The sequence below is a fragment of the Danio aesculapii genome, chromosome 24 (assembly GCF_903798145.1).
Source record: "Danio aesculapii chromosome 24, fDanAes4.1, whole genome shotgun sequence".
Taxonomy (NCBI): Eukaryota; Metazoa; Chordata; class Actinopteri; order Cypriniformes; family Danionidae; genus Danio; species Danio aesculapii.
Window position 1 is genome coordinate 23,975,238 of NC_079458.1, and position 24,087 is coordinate 23,999,324.

The 24,087-nt window shown below is 34.8% G+C and overlaps 1 protein-coding gene across 1 annotated transcript in view; it reads left to right on the forward strand.

Annotated features, from left to right (window-relative positions):
* The window catches only part of cntnap2a (contactin associated protein 2a), a 765,137-nt gene that overhangs the window by 334,260 nt on the left and 406,790 nt on the right, over positions 1 to 24,087 (forward strand). The window contains exons 7-8 of the mRNA XM_056451014.1: positions 1,346 to 1,489; positions 8,215 to 8,473. Of these exons, the coding sequence (XP_056306989.1) occupies positions 1,346 to 1,489; positions 8,215 to 8,473 (403 nt within the window). The remainder of the gene's footprint in view (positions 1 to 1,345; positions 1,490 to 8,214; positions 8,474 to 24,087) is intronic.

The window sequence follows — 24,087 nt, forward strand, 5'->3', positions numbered from 1 at the left end:
TTTAGGCTCTAGATGGTTAGGAGATATCATCTTATAATATATACGATGATACATTTCATAGTGCAAGTGATATACAGTGTGTTTTATAAGTGTATGAAAAAAAAAATATATATATATGTATTTATATATATATATATATATATATATATATATATATATATATATATATATATATATATATATATATATATATATATATATATATATATATGCATACACTACCGGTCAAAAGTTTTGGGTCTGTAGGATTTTTAATGTTGTAAAATAAGCTTCTCCTGCTCACCAAGGCTGCATTTAGCTGCATTTATTTAATCAAAAGTACAGTACAAATTGTAAAATGTTATTGCACTATAAAATAACTGTTTAAAAGTAGCTTAATATTTAATTTAATAATTTATTCCAATGAATTTAAAGGTGAATTTTCAGCTTCATTACTCCAGTCTTCAGTCAAATGATCCTTCAGAAATCACTCTAATTTTAAATAATATTGTCATTATTAGTATTAGTTATATTTTTATAATTAATGCAATAGTAATAAAAGCAACAATGAGTAATATTTTGATTTGAAACTATACATACAATAAGTAATAAATAAATATTTAATAAATAAGTATTTAACAATTTAACATTTTTCTTGTACATTTAATAAATGCCGCCTTGATTAACCGAATAATTTTATTTAAATTATTAAATAAAATTAATAATAAAAAACTTAAAAAAAAACAGTATTGCCAAAGCAAATATTCAATACATACAAAGAAAATGAGAAACATTTAAAACATAAAAAACAATAATAAATTGTTTTAGGTGCTCTTGCTTTAGGTTTGTCCATTGACACTCAGATATATTTTGATGCTTAAAACCATATTTTTGAAACTATATTTTTTGAAACACTGTTTGTAACTTGTGTTAGGAGACATTTTTTTATTTTCCCAAAATAGTTACTTTGAACAAGTGTGACCAAATTACTGTCTAATTTTCAACTGGCTAATTCACATGACATTTTACTCTGGCACTCCACCACCATGCATGCTGTATGTATATCAAATATAACAGCATAGACCTGCATTCATTTGCTTTGACACAAAACTCATTTTATCCGACAAGTGGAAAATTTACTCTGACATACAAAACGCATTTTTAGCATAAACACGGCTTATCACTTGTCTCATATGCATTTCTAACACGGGAACATTTAACACAGTTTAGTAGATTAAGGAGGCGACTCCGCTCAACCGCTGACACATCTTACCCCACTCCCTTTATGCATTGTTCTTAGGTTGTAATGCTGTATTGTAATGCTTTGTCTATTTTTATCTGGCTCATGTCTCATTGCTCCATTTAGCTGACTTTTGGAGGAATGCCGTATTCCGGAAAGCCAGTCATAGGAGGAAGAAGGAATTTCAAAGGCTGCATGGAAAGCATCAACTACAATGGGGAAAACATCACTGACCTGGCCAGAAGAAAGAAACTGGACACGTCTAGCTTTGTGAGTGTATTCCCTTGACAATCAACTGCATATATTGAGCGCATACGTTTCCTGTTCATGACAGCTGAGTGCATATTTAACATGTTTGGGTGGGTTGTTTTCACCTGGAGGGTTTTGTGGAGGTGTGTGACCATGAAGAGCTGAGCAAGGTTGACGCTTCAGAATGTGATATTGATGGAGCTCGCATTTTCAACCTCATATCTATGCTGTAAGGATCCGTTTCATTTGTTTCAACAAGCTGATGGGAATGTTAATCATCTACACCGATTTGATGACTGTTGTCAGCGCTGATAATAATCTAATTTCCACCGACTGTGATATTACAAAGAATGCTTTAATTGCACATCATATCCAATACGCATATCAGTGTTCTGCGCTTCATTAATGGAACCGTAAACAAAAAGAGATACACTGTCTTTTCTGATGAAAATTGCAGTCTTTATCTCTGTTGTAGAGTTACACTAGCACATCGTGTCACAGAACATCAGGCAAGCGGTGTTAAATCTAAATTTGTTTCAATTAGATTCACATATTTTTGTTAGGGAGATTGGATTTTGGCAAATAAACCAATCGTGTTTGTGCATGTCATTCCAAACCGTTATCGCCAGGTTCAAACTACACAATTTTAACCTGCATTTGGACGTTTTAAACTTAAAATTGATTTTTTTATTTCATATAGTGTGTCATTGAAGACATCTTGCTTAAAATACTACACTGCCAAAAAAATATGTTTAAGGTGCAGAAGGTGATCTGCCTAAATGCTAACCGATTGGCGTAATATCTTTCAAATACAATCCCTCCCTTGTCGTCCAAAGCCACGCCTCCTGAAATCTCGGACACACACATTAAAGATGACACAGACCCACTAGATCATGTCATTCGCCAGTTAGAAAACTTTATAGTATTTATAATACTACAATTCTGAACCAAAAACTGTATTATATCACATTTTTTGTTGTGTAATTAGCAAGCAAAACTTGTCATCACTCTATCATCAGTCTCACTCTCTTACGCACTTTGTCTTAAAGTGACTACTGTATGCTTAGCGTTTTACCAGCAGGGTCTAGGAATTACACTTATTACTAAACCATACTTGCATGCTATTTTAGACAGAATATTCAAAGTAGCATGGTAAACAATATAAGCGTCACAGGTTGTCATTGTTCAAAAATGAACCAATGTGAATATAAAGCCAACTTCACCTAAAGCAGGCTGGAAGGAATAGTTTCTATAATAATAGTTTCTTATTTTTTGTTGTTAATCTAAATGAAAATCTACATTATCAGTGCTGTAAATGAACCCTTATGAAATTGAGCAATCAATCTTTCAGTGGGATTTCAGTGGCTGAACAACACTTCTGTGCATATAACCCATTCGTACCAACAAAATGTTATATTTTAAAACATAACATTACCTGTCTAAAAGAAATACTTCAGCCATGGTATCATCCTTCCTCCAGCGTGCAAAAGTAACTCAACTCCAATATTCATTCAGGATTTTAAAAAGTTTTGATTCAGCATTTGTTTTTACCGCTGTCATTGGTGTCCACGTGACATTGGCCCGCGTGAACGTGCATCGGTGCATCTGCGTGAACGCATGCGTAGTTGTTCAAATCTACAATTGTTGACAGACAGTTTGGGCTACTTATCAGAATTATGGGAATTATGTTTGTATTATTATTGTGATGCTGACTAATAAGAACACGGATGCTTTTTTGTATACAGTTTAATACAGGTGAATGTTTGGTGATATGGCAACAATACTGCTGCGTTTACAATGTTTCCTTAATTCTGTTGCAAGTTCTGCCTTCTTAATCATATAAACCATAAGGTCACATACTGTAATATGTACTCTGACATGTTCCTAGTCCATGACATAACAAGAATTTAGGAGCCAAAATGGCATGATCTGACTCAGTCACCAAATCCCATTTCTTTTGCACAAATGTTAAGAACTTAATTAATGTTGATGGGTTCAAAATGTGGTATACTGACTAGGGTTGGATAAGAAACCCGGTGCCAATATGACACCAGTACCTGTGCAACTGATATGCACCGGACTGATCAGCATATGAATTTCAGTGCTTAATTTCGGTGCCACTGGCGCTGCAAAAAGGATGTAAAAGCATAAAGGGGTACATCAGAGGCACTCTTATGTATGCTTTGTGTCACTCTATCTCTAAACATTTAATTCTAAGCAACTTTGAGGGATACGGGCACCATCGTCGATGTTAGCCATTTGTTCTTGTTGTTTAGCGACATATAGACGGCAACGTGTGCAGTGCAGCACATCTGGTGAGCGACTCCCTTCAGATTTATCCACACACATGATTGTTAAATTAAGCATTTTAAAGTGTGGCTATATTTTACAAGGATGGATTCTGATACCGCAACGTGAAGCAGATGCTTTACAAAAGTTGCGTATAAGGGGGAAAGACAACAAACTTGTTGAAACATTTGAGGCCTCATGGAATCAACTTAAAGGCAGAGGAATGCTTTGGACATCGTAATTTGGCACTCACTGAGTATATTTACATCAATACTCTGGTTTTAATATGATTAAAACAATACTCTGATTAAGAGTCTACCATGTAAACAGCGATTTTTGATTAAAGGGCCACAGACACCCACGTCACGAAATGCGTCACACAAAATGTTTTTTCTTTCCATTCAGCGTGCGGTATCGAATTCCATTAAAACAAGATTCTTCCAGCAATTACTTACAAATAACTTTTTATATTAAATAAGTCCTACTTTTATTAAATAAAATAAGTAAAATATATATTTTTTGTCAATTAAAATGTTTTTTTAGAGTCATCCACCTTAATTTTGTGGCTCAAAAGTATTGGTTCATGCACTATTTTGGCACCGGTACCATTTTAAAATTATCAATTTAGCAACATTAAATAACCCAAAACGATACCCAACACTAATACTGACCCACTTAGACCAGGCGTATTCAGTTAAATATCCAAGAGGTGCAAGCTAAACTTTTTACAACTTTTTTGAATAGTTATAAATTTATATCTGAGCAGAGCAGTACTTTCTAAAGAGAAGAAAAAAAGTCAAAATAGTCATCAGAGATTAATATATTGGGCTCTGAGAGCCAGAGCTGTGATAAAATATCTCATCTGCTGAGTCCAAGTGGATATGAAAATTAAAAGATAAGAAGTTTGATCAGGCTATTAAAAGTCTTACATTTAGATAGGTCAGAAAGCCATGTGACAATATTATACAGGGATTCAAGGTTTTCCTCTTTAAGTGTGGATTTTTGAAAAGTAATTTGCTTAAAATAAGTAGGCATTAGATCTAAAAACAAAATAATAACTTTTAAATTATCATCTAAAATAACCTTTTGTCAACATTGTGTTTTTTGAAATGTTCTTCTCATGCTGATTAAAAATGCATAACATCCTTCCACAGCTTATTTAAACACTCATTTATGAAGACAAAACTGATCATAGGCTGCTCATTAAATCATTTGAGTATCAATATCGCAATGATCATGTTATTTTACGCTTGATAGTTCCATTTCTGTACCTGTTGAACTCTGCAGAAAACCATTAAGCACTGTTTATTTTACTTTTATCTTTGCACCATTGTATTTATATATGCTTGTAATGGGTTATCATTTATGTAAACGCACTAAAAATACTTGATCATCCTAATTCAACTGTTTTAATACAAATTTTCCGAATAGAGCTATCCAAATCATTAGATTCATAATGCAATAAATATAACAGATTATCAAAATAGCACAATATCAGATTTTTCAGCCCTAATTCTAATGCATTTTATTGAAAGTATCCATCATTTTTCCCCACTAAGTTTGTTACTGTTGTTAAAACAAATAATGCATTATTGGTCCTTGTTGAAAAGAAGCAACACACACAAAACTGAAAGACCCTTCAAAAGCGTGTTTGGCTCTAAATATAAATAATAGGAGAGATAGCATCCAAAAAAAGTTACCAAATTGTTACCCTGAGCAATTGTGGTTTGGACTGCTATGTTGTTTTGACATGTTTAGAATCAGTAAAATGATGCTACAGTACCTGTCTCATAGTCTTCTATTGGAGTCAGAAACTGGATTGTGGTTTGCTATTTGAGGATGCCTGATTTAGACATTTCCCTAAATATTTTCTCCTTTTTACATATTCCCCAAAAAAGAAAGTCACACTGATTTGGAACCAGACAACAATGAGCAAATGATGAATTCTCATTTTTACCCAAACTATTCTTTTTATATCTGTAAAAATAGCACGATTCTCCTTCTTTCCAAACCTGACATGTGTCCACCATAGACAGCCTTTGAATTATTATTCATGTCTGAAGGATTATATTCAAGGTTGATAAAACACATCACATGGGCGGAGGTTCTCTTATGAAGCGCTGAGAAAGGCTGAGTGCACTTTTCTATTTCATTGTGATGAGACTGATTAAGTTCTCTATATTTGAAATAAGGCTGAAGTGCATTTGGGGCCTCAGAATTACCATTTAGAAGGACGAGGAGCTGGAGAGTCATGAATAAAAGCCCTCATCGTTGCTTTCCCGTGCCCCTTTTCCAGCTTCAGAAATCTGCCGTTTGGTGGGGAACTTGCTGTAACAGCAGTTTGAGAGATCTTTCTTTAAGCCCGTGTTTCACATGAAAGGTCCTCAACCATTTCAAACGCAGGTTTATTTTGTAGTCACTTCATTTGCTGCTATGTATTAAAGATGTTGACTGTGAGAAATATAATATAGTGTGTTGCATCAAACTTGCTGCTCTACAATAGACATCTATTTTACACAAGCCCTGCAAGGAACAGGAGTTATCTGCTGAGTTTAACTGCTTTGAACATGTTTTATCAACCATCTTGGCCAGGTTGGGAGATTAAATGGGAGATAAAATCATGTTTGATACATCAGGGGAAAGTTCTATAGCCATCTTAATTTTTTTAATGACTGTGCACAAAATGCAGTATAATTAATTTAATTTCCAGTGAAAGTATCTAAGTACTCTTAAATCAATATTTATTTGAAAAGCAAAGTTACTTAGAAAGGCAAGTTTTGTTTTTAATTTTATTTAATTTACATTTTAAACTTCCCAAGCAAATGCATTTTGACATCGAAATTTTTCGATATTTGTATTGGAAAACAAGACAAAAATGCTTTATTTATTTATTTATTTATTTATTTATTTATTTATTTATTTATTTATTTATTTATTTATTTTAGCTGCATCTAAATGCCATAAAACTCAGCCCAAAAAAATGCATTTTGCATTAATGAAGTGTGGTTCACACAAGTGAGTAGGGTTGACAAACCACCTGTTAAAACACTCTTCCCTCAAAAAAAATTTATTAAAAAAATTAATTAATAATAAAACACTCCATAATTGTAAAATGAACAATTTGTGTTTTTTCATAGAATAATGCATTGTTTATTGCAAATTGTTGTCCTTTCAACTTTTATTCATTCTTTTTTCAAACTATGCATCATTGTAACTGTTAATCAAAACAACTTGCAGAGGTGGAAAGAGTACTGGAAAATATTACTCAAGTAAAAGTACCATTACTTTCCCAAAAATGTAGTGAAAGTATAAAATCTGTAAAAAAAGAGTAAAAATCTGTTGTAAATATAACTCAAAGTATGGGTAAAAAGTAGCCACTTTAAAATAACTCATTAGTAGTGAGTATTATGCTGTTAAAAGTTGTTAAAATGTAATTTGTGGATGTGTGTGTAAACGTAACATTCTGTTGTGTATTTAGTCATTCGTTAAGGCCATTTCAGTCATCATAGAGTTCAACCGCCAACCTCATTTCACCAATTAGGACATGTTCCTGGATTAACATCTATGTTGATCCTGGAACAACATTCCAATCAGCCCATCAGAATTAAGGGATATGTTTACCCTTTATGTTAAATTTAGGTTTACGCACCTCTACATGATTGTTATCCAACTAATATTCCACTCTGATTTGGGAATAATTTACAGTTATGGTTAAGCTTAGGGGTAGGGAATAGGTATGGATTACATTTTCGAACAAAAACCAGGATCCTAATAGATGTTAATCCAGGATCGCATCGTACTTGGCAACTCATGACGTGCTACAGTAAACATTCATCATTTTCTCATCAGTGACATGCAGTCGAAACAGACTCTGGGTCATTGTGTGTAAAGATTTTGGACATCTTCTTGGACACTTTTAATACTTCCAAACAGTTTGCTGAATTTATTAATAGCTCATGTCTTGAGGTATATTATTATGATGCGATTTACTTTCTATTTGCGATTTGATTGGACAGGAATCACAGGACTGATTTTTCTAATCCCCATAGACAGGAACAAATAAAGTAGTGACTGCAGGTTAAAGGAAAGTAGTGGAGTAAAAGTAGTGATACAGCACTAAAAATGTACTCAAGGGAAAGTATTCAAAACTATTTAGTAAATAGTGTTTTCAAAACTACTTAGTAAATTACAATTTCTGAGAAAAACTACACAATTACAGTAATTTGAGTATTTGTAATTTGTTACTTTACACCACTGGCCACATGACATAGACCAATCGGAAACCACCTTCAAATCTCAATCTATATTTCCTGCTGTTTCAATAATAAACTGTATATATAAACCAGAAGTTGCAGTATATTGCAACCTCCGTTTCATGCCAACCATCTCGGCAGTTTTTATAGTGCATAACAGTACATGAATGACTTTTAACTGTATTGTATCATGCCTCATTTCAGCGCAACTTGACATTCTCCTGCATGGACACACACACGTTCCCCGTCTTCTACAATGGCACCAGCTTTCTTCAGCTGCCTGGGAGGAGGGACCACAATATGGTTTCTGTTGGATTCCAGTTTCGTACCTGGAACCCCAGCGGCCTGCTCCTGTTTAGCTCCTTGGCAGACGGTATGCTGGAATTGGCTCTAAACGATGGAAAAGTCACAGCACACATTAACGTCACCCAGCAGAAAAACATGCGTGTGGACATTGCATCAGGTGAGCTGACATTCTTCCCCCACATAAACTCAATTGCTCTTACATAGAGATCTCATAAGGTTTCATCAGCCTCTTCTTTAAAAAATCTGTTGTTTTTCTAGTATAGCACCACCTGGTTGATAATATACTTAATATTTCAGTTTTTGCACAAATTTACAAAGTGCATGATCAATCAGCACTATTTGTAGCAATGTGGTGAAGTTGCATCATGTTGCAGAACTCAGTTTAATGTGCAGGTTTTTCTCTTAGAGCTTAACGACGAAATGAAATTGCAAACGCAATACGTTTAAATTTTGTAGTAATTTGAGTGTGCCAGATTGTGAAAAAGGCTGTACCCTTACAAGGTGGAAAAGCACAGCCAGTAGAGTGTTGTCTTTGAATGCACAGTACCATGCACTGTATGGATAGGATGCTTTCTGGTTCTGAAAGTAACATTCATGTATGGTGGATGGATGGATGGATGGATGGATGAATGGATGGATAGGCAGGCAGGCAGGCAGGCAGGCAGGCAGGCAGACCAATAATCTCATGGCAATTCATAACTTTTTGCTTTAGTGGCTAATTCGTATCAATTCGTACAAACTAATTCGTACAATTTAGTACAATTTGCTCATCACCCAATGACGGTTGGGTTTAGGGGTGCAGTTGGGTGCCACGCCTCCTTTTTAAAATTGTACATTTTCGTACGACTGAATTCGTATGAATTAGCCACTAAACTGACAAAACATAAAATACTCGTGAGATCAGGCTGGACAGACAGACAGACAGACAGACAGACAGACAGACAGACAGACAGACAGACAGACAGACAGACAGACAGACAGACAGACAGGGATGGATGGATGGATGGATGGATGGATGGATGGATGGATGGATGGATGGATGGATGGATGGATGGATAGATAGATAGATAGATAGATAGACAGATAGATAGATAGATAGATAGATAGATAGATAGATAGATAGATAGATAGATAGATAGATAGATAGATAGATAGATAGATAGATGGATGGATGGATGGATGGATGGATGGATGGATGGATGGATGGATATGTAGCATGGTACATGGATGGATGGATGGATGGATGGACACATAGATTTTTTATTTACATGCTTTTTGCATTTTAGAAAACTACAACAAAAGAGAAAGAGAAAAAAACAATACAATAATAATACTGTACATATAAAATACCATACATAAAATTACTAACTTATGACAGAACAAGAGAACACAGAGGGACAAATAAAAAACATTCAAATATATTTTCTTAAAATTCTTGTGAATTCAGACACAACCATATCAAAAGAAACCTGAGGAAAACTTGTATGCAGTTTCTTCTTAGATAAGTATTATGCTTATTAAAATTAGCCAAGCTTTTATTTTGTAAAAAAAAGCAAACAAAATGTATTAAAGGTTCACTTCAAGAATAGTAGTGTTTGCTAGCAAAGTAAGTGTCAATTTTGACTTCATGGTAACTTTAGCTCTGACCTAGTCCCACCTGATGGTGCCTTATTTTCTCTTCAGGTGTGGTATGCAGTCTGCTGTCTACTGGGTGTAACTTTAGAGGCTCACAGGTGCCTTTAGACTAGGGGTGCCCAAACTTTTTGTATGAAGGGCTAAAAACCAAATATCATTGAGAGCTGTGGGTCGAAGACAAATATACCTCCCTAAGTATTTTACATTAAAGTTGCCATGGGTAATTTCCTAATTCATTTCATTATGATAAATAGAAAACATTACTTTGAGTCGTATTAACTAATGCAGTATAACTTGTGACATTTGTAAGTCTACCCTTGCCTTAATTTGCTCACCAAATTCTCTGATTAATTTATACCATTTAAGTTAAACATTTAATTTCAGTTTGCTTTTTTGCAGTTGAACAATTAAAAAAAACAAATAAAAGGTTACATACAATCTCTAAACCATCCACCTTATTCTCCCTCTCTTATCAGATGGCATGATGGGCCAAATCAAAAGTTACCATTGGCCAACTTTGGCTCGCTGGCCTTAGTTTGGGCATCTCTGCTTTAGAAAAAATCCAATCTTCAGTAGTGGCAACAGCAAACTGGTTTAGTTCTATATATGAAGGGAATATCTTGGCAAAACTTGCTTGTGAGAGCAAAACATTTTTCACCTGACTGTTTACAAGCTTGGGTAATACAAAGCTGGATTCAAGCTGTACCCACAATTTGTATGAAAGATGGTTCTAAGGTTTTATTTATATATAAATACACATTTATATTTATACACAATGCATTTTAGTTTTGTTTTGTTTAACAACAGTTAGTAAATGCCAGTTTTCGTTCACTTGTGTTTTGAATCAGATCCTCATCCTCCATGTTCAGAGCTGTGTTTGCCAGTGTCGTGTTGTCAATTTACACATTAACCAGCTCAGAAACTGCAGCTGAGCATTTGTTAAATACACCGGTGTCAGTTTTTATTAAAGATGTTTGTTTGAATATATAATACATTGATAATGACTGACTGCAATGTCAAGCAATGATAAATTATATGCAGTGATCATATGCGCAGGAGATGGCCTGTCGTTATCTCCCATTTTGTCATCATAATGTGGAAACCGCTTCAAATACTCCTATATGTCAGTCATATAGACCAATGTCAGCAGATGCGGGAGGTTTGGTTGAGTGCTGGCTTTGCTTAGCAACAGTTTAAGAATGGATTGGTAATCCTGATACTGCATCCACAGAGAGGGACAGGAGACCAGTAGTTAAGTTAACTTATAGACTAAGTTATAAGTTAGGTTATACGTTATAGACTTTTAATTAAGAGCCTAAAGAATCAAATCAACTTGTGTAAAATAGACATCCAATGTCATCGTTTAGGTAAAAAAAAACAATTGAATTATACGGAAGTAATGTACAAAGAGGTCGTGATCTGTGCACAGTCTCAAATGTATTTGTTTCCAGGCTTTTTTTCAGCTTAATAGTTGTCCTTAATTGTTGACGTAAGAAGTGTTTCGTCAGCATTAGCCCAAAGACACCTATAGACATTCTAAACACTCTTGCCAAATTCCTGTGCTAATGGGCCATTAGCAGAAAGGCTAGTTACTCTTACATTGTTAACCTCAGGGCTAATTGGGCTCCACCTCTATGGAATCTTTTATCTCTTTCAACAAAAGCAAATTGACTTCACATTGAACTCCAGCTTGGACGAATAAGGCAATAACTTGATGGAGTTCAATGCATAGTAAGTGCTATGAGATTAATGTTGTGGTTTGACCCAAGCTAATAGGTCTCCAGGATCTGACATTTTGATAACATTTCAGCATGTTATTGGATTTACCGGATCAATTGTGGACTTTTGAATTGATACCAGGTGCCATTTTTTCTTCTGTACCACAAGATAAAGCCGTGACAATAATAATTAATGAATCGCATAACTCTCAAACACATTTTATGAATGACTCCCAAACTCCAATAGATTTCTGAATTCTATATTATGAATACACCTGAGTGCCACATTTTAATAGCATTTCAAATTTACATGTAGTGCATGTACCAATCACATGGACCAATCAGAAGCATTTAGAGGCAGAGAAAGCATTGAACGCTTTTTTTTACATTAGCAAGTTGGCATGACTATGGTTTTATTTGGTGCCAACATGGTAAGAAATAAAAACAACCTTCCTCAACACTGCGTTTCACATTAGAATGCAAATTGAGTGTTGTTTTATAAGCTGTATTATTTCTCCATCTGCAGAGAATCGTTAGCTGAAGAAGTATTACCTTGACAAATTAATAAATGATTGCTTTAGTCATGCTTCTTGAATACCTCAGCTCAGGGTTGTAGACGCTGTGTTGAGAGCATTCAAGATCAATCTTCCATCATAAATGGCTGATAAGGTTTATGGAAGTGCTGCATTGAATGCTAATCCTTAAAATATTAATTTCTAAAAATTCTGATTGCTTGGGTGTCCTCACAGTTGAACATTACTTGTTCATAGGCCATAACAGCTCTATTTATCATTCTTTTAGCACTTTAATGGAATAAATATTGTTTGGCCCGATATGTGATCCTTTTATAATAAATCAATTATTCACCAGATGTTGAAGAAGACATGTTTACACAGACTAATAAATGCAGAAAAATGTTATTCCATGATTGATATTGACTCTATAGGGTTGTTGTTTTTTTAAATGTGGTAATGCGTTAATTATTAGTGACTAAAGTCATATCATTTTCTGACACATAATAAATTGATCTTTTAATTCTGCAGGTTGAATCAAACTCTGTGTTCGATTCACTCAAACGATTCATAAGGGTGATCTAGTTTAGAAATTAGACTATTCTTATTGTGCTTGAAGTCTCTTTTAACCAAACAAGTTTTTATATAATAATGTTAATTGTTACTTATTCAGGAATCAGGGTACACCCACTGCATTTTGTTATGTTTTTGATTCACTCAAATGAACTGTTCATCAGTCACTTATTCAGAGATCTGAATACACTTGTTGAGAAACAGTTTTTTTGAATTACGAGAGTCATTCATTAAAGAAATTAATACAGTGGTCCCTTGTTATTTGCGGGGGTTACGTTCTAAAAATAATTCGCTATAGGTGAAATCTGCGAAGTAATCAGCTTTATTTTTTACAATTATTATAGATGTTTTAAGGCTGTGAAACCCCTCACTATCAGTGTTGCCAACTTAGCAACTTTGTCGCTATATTTAGCAACTTTTCAGACCCCCTTAGCAACAAATTATCAAAAAAGCGACTAGTGATAAGTCTAGCGACTTTTTGTGTGTTGCTGGAGATTTTTATAGACTCTCATGTGTCCATACTGTACCGTTCCTACTCTTCTCAACGAGCTGCGGGTGATGTCGTTGACCCCTCCACTGCCTCAGAGCACTGACAGGTGGCCCAGTCTGTGTATAGCAGTCTCTCCCACCTGCAGCCATAGAGCAGATCACTCCTCTGCATACAGACGGCAAATGATTTAGCAATGGGAGTGAGAGGTATTTTTATTGTACAGTCAAACCGATCTGATTCTCCTTTCTTTTAACAATTTAATTTGACCGTTTATTCTGTTCTTGTTCACAATCACAGATATTTTAGAGACATTCTCGGAACTTGTTTGAGTTTAATACGTATGAGCAACCCAGGCTCATTCTGAGAACGTAGTCCCGAGGACGTTTCTGGAGACCGCGAAATACGTCCCGGGAGGTACGTATTTTTGCAGTTTTTGTTTTCGCGAATCTGCGAGAGGCCGCTGTGCGCGCTTTCTCCCGCACCGTCCTCGCGTAAACCCGCTAGAGGCCGCTGTTTTTCTGGTTTGCTTTATTTTTGGGATTTTGTTTTCTTACCTGATTTCTGGAACCGCTCTTCCCCGGACTCAAACCCGGTCTTCGTCGTGGTCAGCCCCTTTCTGCGCTTCGAGTCCGCCAAAGTACACGAAGAGCTAACCGGACAAACTGGCTGCAGCGGGAAAGCCCTCCACACGGAGGCGAGCGGCCGGCCGGCAAGCACCGAAAGGAACGGCGTCACACCGCCCTGCAGCGTTCGCTTAAAAAAATGAAATGCAGCCGGACGTATCCCCGGCTACGTATTTTGCGGTCTCCAGAAACGTCCACGAGACTACGTTTTCAGAATGAGCCTGGGTTGCGTATGAGAGATTGTCAAATTCGCTACACATCTACGTTGATATTCTGTGTTTAAACAGCAATACATTTTGTTAAATTGACATATATGAATATATAATGCGTAGTGCAAATATAAATACCCCTTTATTAACCATTATAAATAAAGTTATTAATGTTACTGTTTAACAAACAGAAACGGTAGAACGTGATGACGTCGGTGAAATGCAAATTGATGTATGGCGTAATCTAGTGACATTTAGAGCAAAGCTTATCGCCTTTTTATTGAAAATAGTTGGCAACACTGCTCACTACACACTTTATACACTATTCTCAGACAGGCATTAACATTTTCACACTTTTCTCTTTTGTTTAAACATTCTCAAAGTTCAAACCTTCATAGAAAAAAGTCCAGTATTATAGAATGAAATCAAAGATCAAAACCTGTTGTCGGGAGCAAACATTCATCACTGTCAGCAAAAGGTTCATAAAGCATTTTAGCTTTTGTGCGGATAATGTTGGCATCCAGTGTACCAGACGCACACACCAGACGCGCACATTTGCATGTTATTTAAAATGAAATTATTCAGATGGCGCTCTGTGGTGCGGCAGAAAGATGTCCTGCATCACAGACAGCCGCTGACTTGCGGTGCCATTGTGCATATCCTGATATAAACTGTCCACAATTCTAAAATGCATGGCCCTGCGTGGCATGGCGCATCCGATGTGTCAGCCCCTTTACGATGGTCTTGCTGCAGATAGTTACAACCATTTTTGCATCCTTATTGGAACTCATACTGCTAGCGATCGATGATTTGTGTTAATTTGGCAAGCTGAACGCATTCTTTACTGTACAGAAGACATGGAAGAGATTGATTGACAAAGGTCTACAGCCAATCAAGACGCAGAACACAATGTGCTGTAAAAATAATAAAATAAAAATAAGCATGTCAAATTGCAAATCAGCAAAACTGCGAGGTCGTGAAAGGTGAACCACATTATTGCGACGGACCACAGTACACTCATTGCACAGTACATTTTTATCCAATAAAAATAATGATTTATTACAGTAATTATTTCTGAATCAGAATACATTAAATCCAAAGACTTAGAATAGTTGAATTGTATTATTTGTACTTTTTATTTTATTTTTATTTAAAGTAACCTGCATTTTCAGACCTATTAATGCCATTCATTTCCAGTTAATAACCAGAATTACTATCACAATTGATGATGAACATAAAGCAATCCTTCTTCTAATGATGTAGGATATACGAATGATCAGATACAGGCCAGTCGGGGTCACAGAGTAAACTTTCATCTATACTTTGTGGATTTTTCCCCTTTGCAGCTCAGCCTGTTTGCCTCCGTCCTTGTCTTGTCCAGGTTAAAGGTCCATTCAGCTTGTCTTGAGCTGCAAATTGGCTTTGGAAATGTGGATGAGAAGTCTGATAGTGCCATAAATGAGCGTAGTCTCGCTAATAAGCCGCAGTTAAGTCAAATTCCAGAGGGGACATAATTGCCATCTCCTTACTTTTACTTATTACTGCTTGAAGTCAGTGAATCTTCAGCCTGCTGATTTAAATGCATTGAGTTTTCATCATCTTTTTTTTAAAGCGCTGAAGATTAACAGCCGACATGTTGAGTTAATTGACATGTCATGAATGACTCAGTGTGGCGGATCCATTTGTAATGGGTGGGAATGGTAGCATGTTAAGGATTAGGGCTTCTTCAGTGAATCCAAATTATTCAAGATGATTCATATGAAATTGATGTCTTTTCTTAAAACCAAATCTCTCATTAACAACCCAGGGGTAACAATCCTCCACCTCTCAACAGAAGAGTTTTTTTGTTTTTTTTTTTGAAATCCTTTAAAAAAACATTATGATGTAGATGATGTCATCGTACCTGACTACCTTTTGTAATTCTCCAGCTCCAATTTTTTTTTCTTCTTTTTTTCTGGCCACTTTGACCATCCTCCAAACAGTGTTTTTGCTGGATTCCTATAGCCACATCTGATATTGTAAAGCACAATAAACTTTTGCCTCAACATCTTTATTTTAAACATCCTTATTTCTGTAGTGCTTTTACAATGTAGAGTGTGTCAAAGCAGCTTAACATAGAAGTTCTAGTAATTTTAAACTGTAACTGTGTCAGTCCAATTTTCAGAGTTGAAGTTCAGTTCAGTTCAGTGTTGTTTAAATTTCACTGCTGAAAGTCCCAAACCAAGCAAGCCAGTGGCGACAATGGCGAGGAACAAAACTTCAATAATTGACAAAAGTGAAGGAAAAAACCTAAAGAGACACCAGGCTCAGTTAGATACGGCCATTTCTCCTCTGGCCAAACTTTTTGTGCGGAGCTACAGTCTAGGCTTTGGGGGCTGGAGAACGCTGAACGTCCATCGTGGAGAAGCTACAGTTGTGAATAGCTCCACGCGATCAATGCAGGACTTGTCTATCACTGGGTCTTTCAGGAATTAGTCTCCCAGTCCTCCATGGTTGCCACAGCATTTGCTCAGGATACGGCATGGTCCATAATTAAGGAGACCTCTTAGACCTCAATAGTTTGCATCATATCGTCACAGGACTTTAATCACATCAATGGTGCTGCACAATCTCTAGAGGCCTCGGGATGAGTATCCTCAGGTGGAAATAGAGGACAAAGAAAATAATAGTTGTAGCTGCTGTTCATAGTGTATTTGAACAAGACATATTAAATATCAATACAAAAAAAGACATGCTATGAATGAAAATAGCAGTTATAGTTGAAGTCAGAATTATTAAACCCCCTGAATTATTAGCCCCCCTGTTTATTATTTTCCCCAATTTCTGTTTAACGAAGAGAATATTCTCAACACATTTATAAATATAGTAGCTTTAATAGCTCATCTCTGATAACTGATTTATTTTATCTTTGCCATGATGATAGTAAATAATATTTTACCAGATATTATTCAAGACACGTCTATACAGCTTAAAGTGACATTTAAAGGCTTAACTAGGTTAATTAGGCTAGGATAGGGTAATTAGGCAAGTTATTGTATAACAATGGTTGGTTCTGTAGACTATTGAAAAAAAATTGCTTAAAGGGCTAATTATTGTGACCGTAAAATGTTTTTTAAAAAATTAAAAACTGCTTTTATTCTATAGAGTCTCGAGAAGAAATAATATTATCAGACTAATAATATTACTATTAGAATAATATTACTGTGAACATTTCCTTGCTCGGTTAAACATCATTTGGGAAATATTTAAAAAAGAAAAAAAAACAAAAGAAAAAAAAAAACAAAGAAGGGCTAATAATTCTGATTTCAACTGTATATAAACAAACATGTAAAGCATAGGAGTGTTTCTAACAAAATGTCTGCTGCATTAAGACAGGGGGAGTGTGTCCTACAGGTGGCTGTCAAGCCCACTTACCTGCATGGAGCACACTCATGCATCATGCCGTTATGTGATGCATTGTGTGTATGCTTTACCAAAAAAAGGGTCTTTAATCTAGTTTTGAATTGAGAGAGTTTGTCTGCATTAGCAGGAAGGCTATTCCAGAGGCCAGAAATGAGAAGGTCTGACCTCCTTATATTAGTTTGGTCTTTGTGTTTCCTCAAATGTATGCAATGAAACACAAGCCCATGGTTAAACTATTTTCTCTCGATCACCCAGGTGACCCATATTGTCACGTTTTAGGCTCACTCTCAATAACACACAGGAATCGAAGAAACACAAGAAAACACATATTTATTTCAGCCTGATCTCACGAGAAAACGTAAGTATTTTACGTTTTGTCAGTTTAGTGGCTAATTCGTACGAATTCGTACAAGTTCAGTCGTATGAAATTGTACGATTTTAAAAAGGAGGCGTGGCACCTAACCTCACCCCTAAACCCAACCGTCATTGGGGGATGAGCAAATTGTATTAAATTGAGATCTAAACTAGATCGTACGAATTCATACGAATTAGCCACTAAAACAAAAAGTTATGAATTGCCGTGAGATTGTGTTGATTACTACAAGCACTGGAACATGCATACTTAGAATCATAGGGTTCTACAAGAATGACCTTCAGAATGACGTTTGAGACCAGACAAGGAACTAAACAAACACAGGGGTATAAATACAAGGGGCATAATAACTCAAATAACACACATGGCAGGAACACAGGTGAAACTCATGAAACTAACTAGTGGCAGGGACAGAACAAAGGAGCACATGGTAATCAAAGAAGCACATGGAATAACAAAGGAGCACATGGTAATCAAAGAAGCACATGGAACAACACTCTGGGAAGTCAAAAAAATGAATATTCATTTTCAGTGAAAATATGTTATAAATTCTGGTGCATTTAAAACAAAACAGATTTATTGAAGATATTATTTTAAAGATTATAATAGAACATATTATTTATTAAAATAATATTTTAGTCACTGGACATCTTTAGAAATAGAAAGATAATACATTTAAAATCAAACTAAATACTACACAATTTCAGCAAAATTGTCTATATTTTTTGTTTCTCTTGATTTCTCAAGTTTTTTCTTTTGATGTTTCTCTTCATTTTTTTATTTAATATTTTTCCCTAGCTTATACATTTGGGTGTACAAATATTTGGACTATGATCTTAAGTTTTTTGTTATATTAGCTCCGGATTTGGCTTCAGTGCTGACTAAACTAATGTATATGCACAAATATAATACAGTAAAGCATCATTATAGAAAATAATAATTATAATAAATAATAAATATAGATTTGTGAGGGTTGTACCCATTATTAGTTTTTTTTCCCAGGCTTTGCAGTTGTTTGTTTTTTAGTGAAATCAGAGTTTCTATGGTTAATATTTTAAGGAAAAAAATCAATAGGGGATGATAAAGGCTTTTTTTTACAGTTTATTTTGTAATGTTTACCAGTGGTGCCTATATTTTTGGAGGGCACTGAATGAAAAAAAAATACATAGAATTGGTTCAAATGAGAATTATGATCCCATCGACATCTTGTGCTGGTAGGTTTCTTGGTGTTTTTCAGCATTTAATCATCATCTCCCGGGAGCCAATGGCGAGTACTGATTACTTCCCTCAGAAACACATAATTAGTCATAATTAGGTGGTGTTACTGCAAGGTTGTTGCGATGGTAATCAAGTGCGCAGTTGTCAAGAGAATGATGCAACTTTTGAGATGTTCTCTAATTAAGCGTGAGGAATCATGGAAATATGTTTGGATTTGTTTGTTTTTTTGCTTATTTACTAATGGAGGCAGTTTGAGTTAGTCAAATGCGTCTTTTTTATTTTAAAACTGTTAATCATCGTAATGACACTGTCAGGAAATCTTTAGCAATGGGAGGCTAATGCCCCGATGTGTCATAATGTGGATTAAAATAGGGTTCCTTTACACCTTCTTTTCTTTTTAAGAAGAATTGCTGCATTGAACTGCTGGAGTATTGCTGCATTGGTCTGTAAAGATTTCATTTTTATATCTTATATCATCTCATCTATTTTATTTTATATTCTATTTTATTTTAAATAATACATTTATTGGTAACATTTTATTTTAAGGGTCCAAAATAATGCATTAGTTAAGCATTATTTAATTTTTTAACAATTAAGCATTAGTTAAAAACAAACGCAGTAGTAATTAATGTTAACTAAACATTTAAGGATCCCTGATTATGCATTAGTTAAGCTCAGTTAAACTTTTAAATCATGATTAACTTGTTCACAATTCTACATCAGTTAAGCATGAGCAAACACATAATTCATGATTAACTGAACATATAGTAAATGCATTTTAACCAATATTTACAATTTGATAAGCCATATATTATTTATTTGATTCATTGTGTAAGTTAACAAGCTACTGATTATGTTCAATGTTGCAATTATATAAATATATGGCTAAAATGGTGTAATAAACACCGTTTAACCTCATGTCCTAAAGTTAAAGTTGTGTCAATGTTTATAATGGCATTTGAGTGATATTCAAGTTTATTGACTTGAACTAGCTAGTAGCTAATTAAGGCTAAAATTACATCAGTTCAGTGCTAATAAAGGAAATTTGACCCCCTATTCTGAAGTGAAAATGATAACCACATTAATGATGGTACTTATTGGGGAATATTAAAATTGTTTGACTGAAATAAGCTAATAATTAAGGTTAAAATGACATTAATACAGTGCTGATAAAGGAAAATTGACCCCCTATTCTAAACTGAAAATGATATCCACATTAATTATGTCACTTATTAAAAGATATTCAAGTTAATTGACTTAAACAAGCTAATAATTAAGGCTAACATGTCTTTAATATGGTGTTAATAAAGGAAATTTAACCCCCATTCTAAAGTTAAAGTAATAACCACAATTATTACGGCACTTATTGAGGGATATTTAAGTCTGTTCACTAGAGCAAACTAATAATTAAGGCTAAAATGTCATTATTACAAGGCTAAAATGTCATTAATACAGTGCTAATAAAGAGAATTTGAACCCTATTTTAAAGGGAAAGTGATATCCACATTAATTATGGCACTTATTGAAAAATATTCAAGTTTATTGACTAAAACAAGCTAATAATTAAGGCTAAAATGTCATTATTACAAGGCTAAAATGTCATTAAAATATTGCTAATAAAGGAAATTTGACCCCTTATTCTAAAGTGAAAGTGAAATCCACATTAATTATGGCACTTATTTAGGGAATATGCACGTTTACTGACTAAAACAAGGTAATAATTAAGGCTAAAATGTCATTCAAATATTGCTAATAAAGGAAATGTGACCCCCTATTCTAAAGTGAAAGTGATATCCACATTAATTACGGCACTTATTGAGGGATATTCAACTCTGTTGACTAGAACAAGCTAATAATTTAGGCTAAAATGTCATTAAAATATTGCTAATAAAGGAAATTTGAACCCTTATTCTAAAGCGAAAGTGATACCCACATTAATTATGGCACTTATTGGGGAAGGTTTAAGTTTATTGACTAAAACAAGCTAATAATTAAGGCTAAAATGAGATTAATACAGTGTTAATAAAGGCAATTTGACCCCCCATTCTAAAGTGAAAGTGATATCAACAATTATTACGGCACTTATTGAGGGATATTTAAATCTGTTCACTAGAGCAAACTAATAATTAAGGCTAAAATGTCATTATTACAAGGCTAAAATGTCATTAATACAGTGCTAATAAAGAGAATTTGAACCCTATTTTAAAGGGAAAGTGATATCCACATTAATTATGGCACTTATTGAAAGATATTCAAGTTTATTGACTAAAACAAGCTAATAATTAAGGTTAAAATGTCATTATTACAAGGCTAAAATGTCATTAATACAGTGCTAATAAAGGAAATTTGATCCCTTATTCTAAAGTGAAAGTGATATCCACATTAATTATGGCACTTATTTAGGGAATATGCAAGTTTACTGACTAAAACAAGGTAATAATTAAGGCTAAAATGAGATTAATACAGTGTTAATAAAGGCAATTTGACCCCCTTTGTATTATAATTATTATTATTTATTTAGCTTTTTACCTAATGGAGCCAGTTAGTCAAACCCTGCTGTTTACAGTAAAATCGATGATTTCATAAAGATGATGTCAGGAAATGATCAGCATTTAAGAAGCTAAAGCCCCAATGTTTCACATGCTTTTAAACCGGCTTCCTTTACACATTTGTTTTCCTCTTATAGCCTTTAAGCAAAACTAATAAGTATTCGGAGCATTGCTGTGTGTTCAATTACAAGCAGAATTGACAGGGTGACTGAAAATTGCCAGTGATTTTCCACTCATGCAATGTAAGCCTGTAAGAACAACACTGACAAGTCATGCTGCTGACAGTTTGATGAATCGCACCGATCACAGACCTTTTCCATTTTGTTAATGGGATAATTTTGAAAAAAAAAAAAAAAAACTTAAATTGTCATGCTCAGTGGCGTTTGTTTTGCTCCTTATAAGCATTCAGTTGTGCTCTTCATGTGTTTTCTGCCAAGGTTAGATACCTTTAAAGGTGCCCTGAAGTACCTTGAAATGCACAGCTTTTTTCAGTGTGTGACGTCATTTCTTCAAGCATAAAGACAGGGTGCAATCAAGTAACCCCACCATGTTTTTTTTTTTAAGTAGCCAGTAGTGTTTCATTTAAATCATAGCTCTGCCAGTCAGAGTTGCTGAAATAAAGTACATCTGATTCATGGCAGTCTATAACAGCAATGGTTAGCTTTCCCAACAGCTTCTTTGCTTTAAAAGAACAGCATTCATTGTGGAATTCAATTGAAATCAAGTTTACTTCTACATGTAGCACATTTTATAATACATGTTTCAAGGCAGTTCTACAGAAATAAGTTGTGGGACACTTTATAGAGGATTTGATTGGTCATAAGATCTGACGACAAGCTTAATTTATCAGTGATGTCATCAGACAAGTTGGTTCTTATTGGTGGAAGTGAACATTTTTACATTTTAGATGATTTTATCTTCTAAATAAGAACTTTGTCATTGTTTGGGAGCACACTAGCCTGCCAAAAGTCTTGTTGTTGATCACAGTTGTAAGAGCAACAAATAATAGCTTGACTTCTAGTTGATCATTTAGAAAAGTGGCAGAAAGTTGATTTTTCTGATGAATCATCTGTTGAACTGCATCCCAATCATCAAAAATACTGCAGAAGACCTATTGGAACTTGCATGGACCCAAGATTCTCAGAGAAATCAGTCAAGTTTGGTGAAGGAAAAATCATGGTTTGGGGTTACATTCTGTATGAGGGCATGTAAGAGAACCGCAGAGTGGATGACAACATCAACAGCCTGAGGTATCAAGACATTTGTGCTGCCCATTACCTTACAAAATACAGGAGAGGGCAAATTCTTCATCAGGATAGCGCTTCTTCTCATACTTCAGCCTCGACATCAAAGTTCCTGAAAGCAAAGAAGGTCAAAATGCTCCAGGAATGGCCAGCCCAGTCACCAGACATGAACATTATTGAGAATCTTTGCGGTAAGATGAAGGAGGAGGCATTGAAGATGAATCCAAAGAATCTTGATGAACTTTGGGAGTCCTGCAAGAATGTTTGCTTTGCCATTCCAGATGACTTTATTAATAAGTTATTTGAGTCATTGCAGAGATGTATGGATGCAGCCCTCCAAGCTCATAGAAGTCATTCACAGTATTAATTCTTTCCACTGCACCATGACTTTATATTCTATACTGTACATTATTTCTGTTAAGTGACAAGACTTTTCTCTAAGCAAAGTCAGACCTTACTGTCCTAATTAAACAATTAAAAATCAAAGCATGATCATATATTATTTTGATAAAATAAGCATAATCTAGTGGCCTTTGCCTTTCATATAAGCCACCGCTGAGACCAAATGATCAACTAGAAGTCAAGTTATTATTTGATGTTCCTGAAACTTGGATAGGCGACAAGACTAGGTCAGTGTAGATAACCTAAAAACTAGTGGTCACACTTTACAATAAGGTTTCATTAGTTAATATATTTACTAACATTAAATAATTATGTTATTATTATGTAATTATGTAACTAATAATTGCAATATTTAACAGCATTTTTAACAGTTCAATATTTACATGCTTGTTAACATTAATGCACCGTGAGTTAACAACTGTATTTTCATTAACTAATGTTAACTAACATGAACCAATAGTGTAATAAATGTATTGTTCATTGTTTGTTCATGTAGTAAATGCATTAACTAACATTAACTAATAAAGCCTCATTGTAAATTTTTACCAGATTAGTAAATTGACGCTAACAGCCAAAAAAGCTTTCATTTTGATTTAAGAGGAACTTTAAGACATGTGAAACCATTTGACTGAAGAAACGCTACGGTTACTAAAGTAACCCTTCGTTCCCCGAGGGGGGGAACGGAAATGCTATGTGGAAACTTCCACTATGGGGATTTCGTCAGAATCCAATCATCTGAAAGAGTATAAAAACGGGCCAATGAAATGCCAATGAGTTGGCAGCGTCAGCGTGCACAGCTGGCGTCAATGACAATCAGTCATGC